Source organism: Panulirus ornatus, chromosome 11 (genome assembly GCF_036320965.1).
Source record: "Panulirus ornatus isolate Po-2019 chromosome 11, ASM3632096v1, whole genome shotgun sequence".
In the NCBI taxonomy this organism is placed as follows: Eukaryota; Metazoa; Arthropoda; class Malacostraca; order Decapoda; family Palinuridae; genus Panulirus; species Panulirus ornatus.
Genome location: NC_092234.1, coordinates 59,525,397 through 59,540,233, shown reverse-complemented (window position 1 = coordinate 59,540,233; position 14,837 = coordinate 59,525,397). Strand labels below are relative to the sequence as shown.

General features: G+C 39.7%; 1 protein-coding gene across 1 annotated transcript in view; it reads right to left on the bottom strand.

Moving 5' to 3' along the window:
• Positions 1 to 14,837, bottom strand: part of hyd (E3 ubiquitin-protein ligase hyd) — a 312,986-nt gene that overhangs the window by 172,717 nt on the left and 125,432 nt on the right. Inside the window, exons 17-18 of the mRNA XM_071667186.1 lie at positions 744 to 1,023; positions 455 to 610 (exon numbers count right to left, since the gene is read on the bottom strand). Coding sequence (XP_071523287.1) covers positions 455 to 610; positions 744 to 1,023 — 436 coding nt within the window. The remainder of the gene's footprint in view (positions 1 to 454; positions 611 to 743; positions 1,024 to 14,837) is intronic.

Below are 14,837 nucleotides of genomic sequence, written 5' to 3'. Positions count from 1 at the left end.
CACATGCCTTACATCCTCGATAAAAACTTTTCAGTGCTTCTAACAACTTGCCTCCCACGCCACAAAAATGCTTAGATAAAATATCAGATTGATTTAGGGTGCTTTTCTAAGACTAAAATACACACAGGTACGGACCTGTGGTGTTTTTTGGCATCAAAGTGGGAAAATGAAGTTGTTGAGATAAAATACCAAAGTGATTCAGGGTGCTTTTCTAAGCCTTTCACCCTCCTGCATATGCAGTAGGATGGAAGGCGTAGATGATATACAGTGAACTGGAATGATGTGGTATACAGGGGGTGAAGTGCTGTCAATGGATTCAACTAGGACAAGTGAACTAGCTTAAGAAAACTAATGAAAGGTCTGTGGAGCTCAGCTGTGAAAGGGGAATGTGATTATGGCACACCACACATGACAGCCAAACAATGCCCGCCTGTATCTTTAAATATATTCTTACCTTCTCTGCTTCTTGCTTGCGTCCAGGCACAGAATCATTGTGAAGTTCTCTAATGAGTGTGTTGATGAGAGCAGTCACCATGGTATCAGCAATCATCTTGCGTTCATCATCATCACTATTTATCAACTGCTTCAATTTAAGATTACGGTGCTCAACCTACATTAATAAGAATAAAAAATGAGTCCGTTAATGTCTCATTAACTTGAAATGTAAAATGGTGGCTGCTATATTTGCAAAGAAGAAAAAAAAAAATCACTGTCATTATCATACATTCAAACTCCCGATTTACCTGTGTTGCTAGCTTCACCAGTAGGCAGTATGTGAATTTGTCTAAATGGGTGGTGTGTCCTTGGTACTGCATAAAATTGATTTCATCTGTAGATGCAGCAGTTGGGGGAGTTTCCTCCTTGTGGCCAGTCATGATCATGGCTCTTAATGCTGCCCAATCATTCAGAAGGCGTTCTAGAGCACGCCGGCTGAATTTAGGAGGTTCCAGGTCATGGTCAGGGACTTCCACGTTAACTACATCTGACAAAGTGTTTTTGCGGGTTGAGGATGAAGAACGACATCTGCATCAAAGAAAAAAAAAATGGTATTTCATCTTCCTATCTACTCCAGCTATCATCATTAATTAGATTCCCAATTCCATGATATGACTCAGGTATACAAAGCCCTTCAAATCACTCATCCATGCACCTTTTCAATGCCTTCTCACAATTTCATCCACCACTTCATATCAAACCTTTCAAATCCAAACTAATTTAACCTAGGTAAGGACCAAATTAATGAAAAAATATGGATTGGACCAACAGTTCTTTAATCAAAAGATTATCATAATGTCCTGAAAATTAATAATAATCAGTATTAATTACAAATCATAATTTAAGTACTCCCCAGAGGTCACAAGTTGTGAAAAGATCTGTGTGTTCTTATGTCATGAAATGAGTGCCATATCCATGTACCATGAAAAATGACATCTAATCTGAGCCAGAATCTACTTTGGCTTGGAAGTGTAATATGACAAGAATAAGGTCCAAAAGGTCAAGGAGGCTTCATTCCCATTTGCACATGCATTCTGAAAGACTCTGTTTAACATATGATAGACTGGTTTGAAGCAATATTCATGGGGTGAAAATTCGAAAGGTTTAAATGTACTCTTAATCAAAGCTATTTTTCTGATGTCTGGGATATTTTCCACACTCATAAATCTATATCCATTGTTGAAAGTAGTGTAAAAATCTCAATTTTAAGAACCCAATTAACCACCAACCACATTACACACCATGCCATAAGTGAGGAAACTTTTGAATTATACCTCAATGAGAAGTCAGTAACATAATACACATATCAAAATATGAGTGCAAGGGTCATAAAAAGCACTGATCTTTATTTCATACTATAGAAAACTAACATCTATGATCACAGTATAAGGGATGGGTGAAAGACAATCTTTCCCATTCTTGAATGCCATTTGTAAATGCCTGCTAAAATAGGAATGGAGACTGGAAATACCTTGATCAAAAAGATGGTGAGTGGGACTGATGGTAAGCATGCCTTATTGGATTATATATAAACTAACCTACAAGATTCCAAAAGAGTCTTGGATGTGCATGTGCTGAAGGGTGCAGCTTGTGTAAAATGTTTGATCATGAATTGGTGGAGGCAAGGGTGAATGTATTAAGTGGATTTACAAAAAGACAAAATCATATGGATAGGAAGAGGGTGTTGAATGTGAGTGAGCATGAAAAAGCTCGGGTGAGGAGATACTAAAGACACTGAGAGTGAGGAATGGCAAAAGGTATGGGGAATGAAACTAAGGGAGTTGGTGAGGAGTCAGAGGTATATAAGGAAGTAGTGCTTACATGTATGTGTACACGGTCCAAGTAATAATTTATAAAGAATATAGAATATACATGTACAATAGGAAGACACTAACCATTGAAAACTAGTTGAAGTTCTGAGTCATAAGTTTGTGATTATCCAAGAAGTAGCATCATGCACTTATTAACATCAAGAATTGAGTATGGTTGATGAAAATGAATTTTTACCAAACTTAGTATAATGGTGATCTTTATGGAAATCCTTTGAATGCTACAGATTTCCAATATTTCAGGTAAATGGCCTTAGTCACAGTGCTGTCAGAAAATTTCTGTATCATGCAAATTGGTCATCTTATGGCGCATAAAGCATTGAAAGCCAGCCTCATACAGAAAGTTCTTGAGAGTCCTGTCAATACAAGTCCAATCCTAAATCATTAGAACTAACATGGTAACTAAGCTATAAATGTGTTCAATAGAACAAACACAAACCAATGATCAGTGTTATCCAGATGGTTTGTTCATTGAAGTCCATTTAAGATCAAGTGGGCTGAAAACCCTGTAGAAAATATCCTGGAAAACATTTACAGATCCTGGAAATATCCTGGAAAAAGCCTTGAATTTTATGTCAGTAAAAGAGTGGGATCCCTGATGTGTATGTTGGTGGGTTGAGCCATTCCTTGTCTGTTTACTTGTGCTAACGCGGGAGATGGAGGTTGAATTTGATAAATAGGTAAATAAATATTTACAGATTCTCGCTGACTTATGACCATCTTTATATATGACCAAAAAATGTGAATTAAGAAAATGCCTGTAATATAAGATACGCTCGGTCATACATCCGCCAATGGTAATGGCTGTGTACATACAATAGTGAATATCATATGATCCTAGCATTGTGTATATAACTGCATTTCTCTCAGTTATTGCTCTAGTTACCATTCAGTAAATGCATATTATTCAGGTGAATCTAACAAATTTTCATGTTGGATTAAACCATTTTTGTATTAAACCCCAAAGAAGATGACGAGCAAGAGGAAAAACCCATCACTTGTTGATAGATATGGCAAAAAGCTAGGGAAGTTGCTAAATTTGGATTTGAGAATGTAGGTAATCGCCCAATATGAAGGAAGAAAAAGTTAATGTTATTGCATGTGATCTATAGTCGTCCCATTAGACAGCCTTCACAATTTTATAGGACAAAGAAAAAATATGTAAAGCAGCGAAAGGATTGGCACACACGAAGTCTACGATAATAAAGCAGCGACAAGGGTCCATCCACAAAATGGGAAAGTTGTTGATGCTTTGGATTGAAGATTAAATTCAAAAATGTGTACCACTAAGCTTACTAACAATTCAGGCAAAGGCTACAAGTCTTTTTGAGACTCTGAAGGAGCAAGCAGGAGAGGATTACATCGAGAACTTCACAGCAAGTCATGGTTGGTTCAGTAGATTTAAAAGATATAGCTTACACAATATTTGAGTCACAGGTGAAGCAGCAACTGCTGATGAAAGAGCTGTCAAAAAGTTCATTGAAAGTTTGGGTGAATCAATCCATGAACTAAAGAATCTAAAATAAGAGGTAAAAAGAAATTATAGAATTATATTATGAAGTTTTTGATAAAAAACTAGATAATCATGATAGAAATTGGGTAGGATAAAAGAATGCTGAACAGGTATACAAATTCTACATGCCATACTGACATATGTCTTACTCATATCTGTTTCAAGATCCAACTGGTGTGAATAAGAGCAAGGTTATTAGGTTCAGCAGAGTTGAGGGACAAGCTAGTTGGGATGCAAGTTTGAAAGGAGAAAGATTAGAGGAAGTAAAGTGTGTTAGATATCTAGGAGTGGACTTGGCAGTAAATGGAACCATGGATGCAGAAGTGAATTGTAGGGTGGGGGAAGGGACGGAGGTTTTGGGAGTGATGAAGAATGTGTATAAGGAGGGACTGTTATCTCGTAGAGGAAAAATGAGTATGTTTTAATAGTAGATCCAACAATATTATATGGTTATTTTCCTGGTGCTACCTTGCTGGAAAGGGGGATGCTGTTTCCTGTTTGGTGGGGTGGTGATGGGAACAGATGAAGGCAGCAAGTATGAATATGGCTGCAGATGGAACCTTGGTAGCGGCAGTGAGTCACAGGGTGGGGGAGGTGGCGAAAATTCTGGGAGGGTTGAAAAATGTGTGGAAGGTGAGAACATTATCCCGGAAAGCAAAAATGGGTATGTTTGAAGGAATAGTGGTTCCAACAATGTTATATGGTTGCGAGGCGTGGGCTATGGATAGAGTTGTGCAGAGGAGGGTAGATGTGCTGGAAATGAGATGTTTGAGGAACAGTATGTGGTGTGAGATGGTTTGATTAAGTAATGAAAGGGTAAGAGAGATGTGTGGTAATAAAAAGAGCGTGGTTGAGAGAGCAGAAGAGGGTGTTTTGAAATGGTTTGGTCACATGGAGAGAATGAGTGAGGAAAGATTGACCAAGAGGATATATGTGTCCGAGATGGAGGGAACGAGGAGAAGTGGGAGATCAAATTGGAGTTGGAAAGATGGAGTGAAAAAGATTTTGAGCAATCGGGGCCTGAACTTGCAGGAGGGTGAAAGGTGTGCAAGGAACAGAGTGTATTGGAACAACATAGTATACCAGGGTCGACGTGCTGTCAATGGATTGAACCAGGGCATGTGAAGCATCTGGGGTAAACCATGGAAACTTTTGTTGGCCCTGGATGTGGAAAGGGAGCTGTGGTTCAGCGCATTATACATGAGAGCTAGAGACTGAGTGTGAATGAATGTGGTCTATGTGGTCTTTTCCTAGCGTTACCTCGTGCGCGTGCGGGGGTTGTCATATCATGTGTGGCGGCATGGCAACAGGAATGAATGAGGGCAGCAGGTATGAATTATACATACCTTTCTTTGTGTTTGGCCAACAAATGATAATCTACAAATATTTCTCCCCTTACTTAACAATTTAGTACCTTCCATCAAATTTACTGTAGAAAATGAAAATAATGGTATGTTACCATTTTTAGATTGCAAAATCCATAGGCAAGGAAACAAGTTGAGTTTAGCATATACAGAAAACCTACCAATGTATGTTCATATATCCATTATGACTCATCTCAACATGACAGTTAAATTATCATCGTTTCAATCTATGTTCCTTAGGGCATTACGTATTTGCAGTCCAGAGTTCATTGATGATGAGTTTGAGAAGATATATTCTATTGGACCTAAGTTAAAGTATCCTACATCTTTCATTGATAAATCCCTTAAGTTAGCAAAGAAATCATTTTATAGAGCCCAAACCTCCCACTGACACCAAGAATCTTTTAGTTCTCCCTTTTAATAATAATTTTACTTTTCTTTCCTTTTTTCCTTTCATACTATTCGCCATTTCCCGCATTAGCAAGGTAGCGTTAAGAACAGAGGACTGGGCCTTTGAGGAAATATCCTCACCTGGCCCCCTTCTCTGTTCTTACATTTGGAAAATCAAAAAAAAAAAAATGAGAGGGGAGGATTTCCACCCGCTCCCTTCCCTTTTAGTCGCCTTCTACGACACGCAGGGAATACGTGGGAAGTATTCTTTCTCCCCTATCCCCATGTTGCTTAAATCCTTTAATGTAAATGTTGCCTTCAGCAACAATAATACTATAAAGAATATCTTAATCAGGAATTCACCAAAAAATTCTCCTGGGTGCATTAAAGTGCCATGTAGCAATTGTGATAAGTTTTATGTTGGGCAGACTGGTAAGGATCTTTCTGTTAAGACTTAAGCAACATAAGTATAGTATAAGAATGGGACAAGAATCAAATGTCTTGTTTAATCACGTTAAAAACTATGATCATTGTACTGACTGGAGTAATGCCATCTCAGTTATCAACTCTAACTCTATTACCACGAGAAATATCATTGAATCTTCTATCATTAAATACACAAAGAATTATAATCTTAACATTAGTGATGGTCTATACAAATTAGATAACTTGGACAATTGCATGTTTACCAAATGGCGTCCTAGCTACATCTCTTTTGTTGTATATCAGCTGACTGTTATATTTCTCTCTTGTGTCTCCCCTGATGATGTGATTATTACATGAAAGTGCATTTGGGAACTTAACGTGTTTCATTTTCCCCGTGGACTTATAGGAATATATACACATGTACATATTCATACTTGGTTGCCTTTATCCATTCCTGTTGCTACCCCATCCCACAGGAAACAGCATCACTACCCTTGCTTCAGCGAGGTAGCACCAGGAAAACAGACAAAAATGGTCTCATTCATTCACATTCAGTCTCCAGCTGTCATGTGTAATGCACCAAAACCACAGCTCCCTTTCCACATCCAGGCCCCACAGACCTTTCCATGGGTTACCCCAGCCGCTTCACATGCCCTGGGTCAGTCCAATGACAGCACATCGACCCTGGTATACTACATTATTGCAATTCACTCCATTCCTTGCACACCTCTCACCCTCCTGTATGTTCAGGCCCTGATCGCTCAAAATCTTTTTCACTCCATCCTTCCACCTCCAATTTGGTCTCCTGCTTCTCCTTGTTCCCTCCACCTCTGAAACATATATCCTCTTAGTCAATTTTTTCTCACTCATTCTCTCCATATGCCCAAACCATTTCAACACACCCTCTTCTGCTCTCTCAACCATGCTCTTATTTCCACATATCTCTCTTACCCTTTCATTACTTACACAATCAAACCACCTCACATCACATATTGTCCTCAAGCATTTCATTTCCAACACATCCACCCTCCTCCATAAACCATATCTATAGCCCATGCTTCACAGCCATATAATACTGTTGGAACAACTATTCCTTCAAACATACCCATTTATGCACTCTGAGATAATGTTCTCTACTTCCAAACATTCTTCATCGCTCCCAGAACCCTCTCCTCCCCCTCCCTCTGACTCACTTCTACTTCCATGGTTCCATCCACTGCTAAATTCTCTCCCAGATATCTAAAACACCTCACTCCCTCTAATTTTCCTCCATTCAAACTTACATCCCAAGGGTCGAAAAAGAGGGCAAATGAGAATTGGGGAGAGAGAGTATTATCAAATTTTAGGGAGAATAAAAAGATGTTTTGGAAGAAGGTAAATTATGTGCATAAGACAAGGGAACAAAAGGAAACATCAGTGAAAAGAGCAAGTGGAGAGGTAATAACAGGTAGCGATGAAGTGAAAAGGAGTTGGAGAGAGCATTTTGAAGGTTTGTTGAATGTGTTTGATGATAAGAGTGGCAGATATAGGGTGTTTTGGTTGGGGTGTTGTGCCAAGTGAGAGGGTCATGAAGAATAGTTTGGTAAAGAGAGAAGAGGTGGTGAAAGCTTTGCAGAAGATGAAATCCAGCAAGGCAGCAGGTTCAGATGGTATTGCAGTGGAATTTATTAAAAAAGGTGGTGACTGTGTTGTTGACTGGTCAATAAGGATTTTCAATGTATGTATGGACCATGGTGAAGTGCCTCAGGATCGGAGGAATGCATGCATAGTGCCACTGTACAAAGGTTAAAGGAATAAAGATGAGTGTTCAAACTACAGGGGCATAAGTTTGTTGAGTATTCCCAGAAAATTGTATCGGAAGGTATTGATTGAGAGGGTGAAGGCATGTACAGAGCATCAGACTGGGGAAGAGCAATGTGGTTTCAGAAGTGGTAGAGGATGTGCGGATCAGGTGTTTGAAGAATGTATGTGAGAAATACTTAGAAAAACAAATGGACTTGTATGTAGCATTTATGGATCTGGAGTAGGCATATGATAGGGTTGACAGAGATGCTTTGTGGAAGGTCTTAAGGGTATATGGTGTGGGAGGTAAGTTGTTAGAAGCAGTGAAAACTTTTTACCAAGGATGTAAGGCATGTGTACGAGTAGGAAAGGGGAGAGTGATTGGTTCCCAGTGAATGTCAGTTTGTGGCAGGGGTGTGTGATGTCCCCATGGTTGTTTAATTTGTTTATGGATGGGTTGGTCATGGAGGTAAATGGAAGAGTTTTGGAGAGAGGGGTAGTATGCAGTCTGTTGTGGATGAGAGGGTCTTGGAATTGAGTCCAATGATGTTCACCGATGATACAGCTGTAGTGCTGATTCATGTGAGAAACTACAGAAGTTGGTGACTGAGTTTGCAAAAGCGTGTCAAAGGAGAGAGCTGAGAGTAAATGTGAATAACAGCAAGGTTATTTAGGTTCAGTAGGGTAGAGGAAAAAGTTAACTGGGATGTAAGCATGAATGGAGAAAAATTGGAGGAAATGTTTTCGATATCTGGGAGTAGACTTAGCAGCAGATGGAACCATGGGAGTGGAAGTGAGTCACCCTCTTCTGCTCTCTCAACCACACTCTCTTTATTTTCACACATCTCTCTTACCCTTTCATTACTTACTCGATCAAACCACATATTGTCCCCAAACATTTCACATCCAACACATCCACCCTCATCCATACAACCCTATCTATAGCCCATGCCTAGCAACCATATAACACTGTTGGCACTGCTATTCCTTTCAACATACCCATTTTTTTTCTCTGAGATACCGTTCTCTCCTTCCACACATTCTTCATCACTCCCAGAACCTTCATCCCCTCCCCCACCCTGTGAATCACTTTTGCTTCCATTACAACTGATGGCAGACCAAACAGACCCAAGGTCCAAATGAGGTAGTTTGGCCTTAACACTACTTAAAAATGGTCTCCTTAAAATGAATAGGAAAAAAGAATAGCTGAGCAAATGCTCTCTCCCCACCCTCCACCAACACGCCAGATGGAAAACATGTAGAAAGAAATTCCCAGGACAATTAATGTGCCTGAAGAAAATTTCAAAAAGGAGAGTCATGAGGTAGAACATGATTATGTCATGCATCCTATCACCAACAACATGCATTCCTTCACTTTTTGTTATAAAGAATATGGTCAGGATAAACTTGAGCTCTAGCCTCTTGACTTACCATGTCTATATCATTCCTGATTTTGAAGCCTATTTACTCTTTCAAAGCTGGTGACACAGGTAATCAATTTTGGTAAGTTACAGCAGCATGGCCATGGAGAGATTGGTGGTTAAGTAGGTAGCATAATATACTACTACGTTATGATGACTGATTAAATGAATTATTCAATACCAGAGAGTGACAAGTGATGATCAAGTTTAATCTTAAAGATATTAAGGGTGTCACATTGAACAACATATTCTGGGAGCTTATTCCATGCATCAATAATATCGCTGGTAAAGAAATACATCGCACAGTCCAGATTAACTCAGTGACCTGAAAGTTTTACTCCATTCCTTCTTGTTGGTAGTGTTGGCACTATCAAGAAATTTTCAATATCAACGTTGAATCAAAATATTTCAAAACATTTTGTTCAATTGCCTCCGAGATGCCTCTTGCTTCGGAAGAACATGTTTAATTCTTGCAATCCCTCCTCATGTGGTCAGTAACGCATATCAGAAATCAATTAAGTTGCTCCTCATTGCACGGCTTCCATCTTTTAAATATCCTTACTCAAGTTAGGGGCTTAAAACTGCTCTGGATATTCGAGGTTGGGACTAACTAGACTTAGCAGTATCACATCCTTGCGTTTATATGAAAAGTTTCTGAGTATCACATCCTTGCGTTTATATGAAAAGTTTCTGTTAAAAAATCCTAACATCCTATCTGCTTTCTAAGCAGCTTCATTACAATGCTGGGAGAACTTGAAGCTGTCTGAGACAGTGACCCCTAGATCCCTCACAATAAGTTTGCCCTTTAACTTGTGGCCCGACAAACCATAATTAAAATTTTTTGTTTCCTATTTGTAACGGCTCACATTTACTGATACTAAAAGGTTTTTTTCTTTTTTTTCTTTTTTTTGCTTTGTCGCTGTCTCCCGCGTTTGCGAGGTAGCGCAAGGAAACAGACGAAAGAAATGGCCCAACCCACCCCCATACACATGTATATACATATGTCCACACATGCAAATATACATACCTACACAGCTTTCCATGGTTTACCCCAGACGCTTCACATGCCCCGATTCAATCCACTGACAGCACGTCAACCCCGGTATACCACATCGCTCCAATTCACTCTATTCCTTGCCCTCCTTTCACCCTCCTGCATGTTCAGGCCCCGATCACACAAAATCTTTTTCACTCCATCTTTCCACCTCCAATTTGGTCTCCCTCTTCTCCTCGTTCCCTCCACCTCCGATACATATATCCTCTTGGTTAATCTTTCCTCACTCATTCTCTCCATGTGCCCAAACCATTTCAAAACACCCTCTTCTGCTCTCTCAACCACGCTCTTTTTATTTCCACACATCTCTCTTACCCTTACGTTACTTACTCGATCAAACCACCTCACACCACACATTGTCCTCAAACATCTCATTTCCAGCACATCCATCCCCCTGCGCACAACTCTATCCATAGCCCACGCCTCGCAACCATACAACATTGTTGGAACCACTATTCCTTCAAACATACCCATTTTTGCTTTCCGAGATAATGTTCTCGACTTCCACACATTCTTCAAGGCTCCCAGAATTTTCGCCCCCTCCCCCACCCTATGATCCACTTCCGCTTCCATGGTTCCATCCGCTGCCAGATCCACTCCCAGATATCTAAAACACTTCACTTTCTCCAGTTTTTCTCCATTCAAACTCACCTCCTACTTGACTTGACCCTCAACCCTACTGTACCTAATAACCTTGCTCTTATTCACATTTACTCTTAACTTTCTTCTTTCACACACTTTACCAAACTCAGTCACCAGCTTCTGCAGTTTCTCACATGAATCAGCCACCAGCGCTGTATCATCAGCGAACAACAACTGACTCACTTCCCAAGCTCTCTCATCCTAAAAGGTATTTGTCATTTTCTTGACCATTCATCAATTTTATCTACATCATCCTGCAATCTTAGCCTATCTTCTTCAGTTATGTGGCAATGCCAATCTTTGTTTCATATGCAAATTTGGATGCTAAGTTATTCAGCCCTACATTAATATTGTAAACATAAATGATGAAAAGTATAAGCCCAAGTACAGATCACTAGGGGACCATACTAGTAATGGGTGACCACAGTAATGATTCACTATTCATTATGACTCTGCCTCCTATCACATAACCAGGATTCTATCCAATTTCTAATGCAACCAGTAATCCCCAATGCCCGGACTTTATGCAACAAGTTAATGTGGGAGACATTGACAAATGCTTTCTGGAAATCAGGTGGCCACAAATCAAATTAATGACCATTGTGCCAAAATCTGCCAATAATTACCATATCTCAACAACAGCTCCCTCCCAGTATAACTAACACACACACACACACACACACACCACCACCACAGTAAAGGAATATCAAGAAGCTAAGTGACTTCAGTGCCTTAAAACCAAATGCTCATCCACAATCACTGATCTTCCAGTGAAACTATACAAGGAATCCTTCCATGAATTAGCTACACAGCTAACCACATAATCAATGCTTCACTCGTGCAATCTAAATGCCCCACTGTTTAGAAGACGTCATGTGTCACTTCACTACCAAAATCCACCAACCAGGAGCCTCTTACTAGGTTACAAACTGTTGCAATCACTCCACTCTCCAGTCTAATTTGTGAGAGTTTTGAGTTTGATTAGGCCTATGCTGACTCTGCTGATGCAATAGACCTTTAGCAGTCTGGAAACAAGAAGTCTTACTCCACCACTCACTGCCTTATCAGCATCCTAGACTTCATTTACCATAACTTGGAGGAGTGCAAGACCTTACCTTCATAGATTTCATTGAGGCATTCAACTTGGTAAACCCTACCATTATCATAAAGAAAGATGTCAATGTAGAAGCACAGGGGTGTTTCAACTCATGGCTAGCAAACTTCCAGACTGGGTGACATCAAACTGTCCACCTTAGGTGAGCCACTTCGACCTCAACATCCCTAATATGCTTTGTAGCACAGGGCACCAAGATGGGGCCATTCTGCTGATATGTGGTGTACCAAAGGACACCAAGATAGGACCACTCTGCTTCCTCATCATTATCAAGGACACCCTGAGGGACACAAACCTCCAATGGAAATACACAGGTGACTCCACCTTTGTCATCACTATCAACAAACAACTCAAGTGACTTCAGTGCCCTTCAGCACATCAACAACCTTCAGGAGTGAACTACAGCCAACAATGTCACCATCAACCTGGGAGCATACAATATCATACCCCCTGACATCACATTAGGCCCTGACATCCTCTGGGGAGTTAGAGGCCTCAAATCTCTTGGTGTCGTTAGAGACAATGGTTTAAACTGCAACACAGTCTTGTAAGTACTATCAGCAAATCTTCCTCTGCTAACTGAAATACTAGGCATCCAACCAACTGAGCTCAAGAATGTTCATGCCATCTTATGCTACCTAAGCTCACTGATTCCTCACTAACAGCAAAATATGGACCATCCAGGAGGAGTGGACAAGGCATGTAGAATTATCCTGAGCCCTTCTTACACCACCTATCAAGATTCCCTCATCACTTAGATAAAACTGTTCACCCTCTCCAACCAACACAGGAAGCTCACACAGCAGTTTGGCAATAAATGGGTGACAGCTCTGTCACAGATACCCCCAACCCCTCCACCACAATAAACTTGTTCCAATCAAAGCTTACACAGGCAGATATAAGAAGAGCCCCATAGCTACCACAGGGAAGTTAATAAACAATCTATGAACAAATGCATATCTATGTAAGTGAACAGCTCAGTTTTCTGCTCGTTAGACTATGTGGTATGTCAACAACTGTATTACTGTGACTATTCATTACATTACGTTCAACTCAGTAAAAATCCCATTATATCTGCCACCCTGCCTATGTAGGTGTACCTTAATCATGTGCTTATCCAAAGTATGGAAATATCAGGACCACCTTGATCATAAGCTCTTTTATGATTATTTAACTCATAACTCTCATGTCCTCTCAGTTATGTAATATCTGTAATACCTCATCTAAGCATTTTCAGCTGAAAGTCTGCCTAAATCCAATAAACCACTATTCATTTAGCTATTCACACATGTGGAGATGGAGCATGCTCTTCCATTTAACCCATTAACATCCACAATTACCTGTTCTTCCTATTCTAAAATTAAAAAATTTTAAGATCAATGGAAAGTGTTTTTCTCCTTAAAATCTAGAGGATTATGTTAATGGAATGCAGAAGACAAATACAGGAGAAGTATGTCTCATGCCAAACTGTGTAACTACAAGAATAAATGTCACATAATCATCCAGTACATTATGCTAAGCAGCTATGCTCAAATGCTAGATGTATGCTTCCCACAAAGTAAATATTCTTGGCTGTTTTGTTTGACTGTACCTGAGATTTTGTATTATCATTCATACAAAACTACCTAGCTCACAAAATTGAATGTCATACTTTTGAGATACATTATGTTACATGTGGACAGCATCATTTGAGGAGGATCATAGGGGAATGTGCATTGGCTTACCACCCACCCAGGCGAGCAATTCCTTACCAGTCTTCTTCGTTTGTTTAACCTAACTTAACATGCATCCCACTTCTATCTATATATGTCATTCTCAGAAAATAAATAATGAAAAATAATAACGTAACTGAAAAGCATTTATTACAAAATCAACAGCGAATTGCAAAAAATAAATAAAATTCAATACAATTTGCTGAAAAATAAAAACTTTGCTTCTTTTTTTTATCTTATAATCCATGCTCATCTTCCTTATTACATCCTCCCTACCATTTAATCTCTCCTACCCCACAACTGAGATGGGAATAACTGGCTACAGTACCACTTCACCCCAACAAAGACGTGTAATATGCCACACAGACCGCTTGTCAACATGACCTCCCTCATAATCACCCACCTTCAAGTACTGGCCAAATTTCCATACAAAAATTTTACATGGCACTGCTATTATTCACTTGATTGTAGACTTAACTATAAATCAAAAATTGATTACAAAGAGTACAATATCTAACTATCTATATCTCTGACACCTGTTACAACTGTAACTTCCTCATCAGGGTGGCCACAGCAATTGGGTCTCCATAACTAGTGAACTCTAGTGCCGCTTCTTAGCCTTTAGTGCCTCACCCTCTAACAGGCCACAAGCAGAGGGCAAGTCAATTGGAGTGTTTGCAGAAGCTCCTACCTAATGTTCATTCTGACTACTACTACCTAAAGCTCATGCCTTATGATCATACCTACTACTTCTACCAGTTTCTACCTAATACTCCTACCTACTACTTCTATCTATTGCTCTGACCATATTGCCTAAAGGCAGGGCTAGCACATAGCACTCCCCACAGGAAAATCTAGAATTCGAATGAATGAACTGTGTGAGTTAAGTGTTGTCAAGTGTTATGTGTGACAAGGAGAGACTGTCTGTTAGTAAAACAGAATGCCAGTAATCCATGTGCAAGTTAGGCAGAAAGAAAATTTCAAGGAGTGCAGCTGTCACTAACCCCCACCCAATACCTCCCTGGTCATCGGCTGTCTACCAACTACTACCTATAAAGACATTTGGTTTCAAATGTCTTGATTTATTCTTCAACA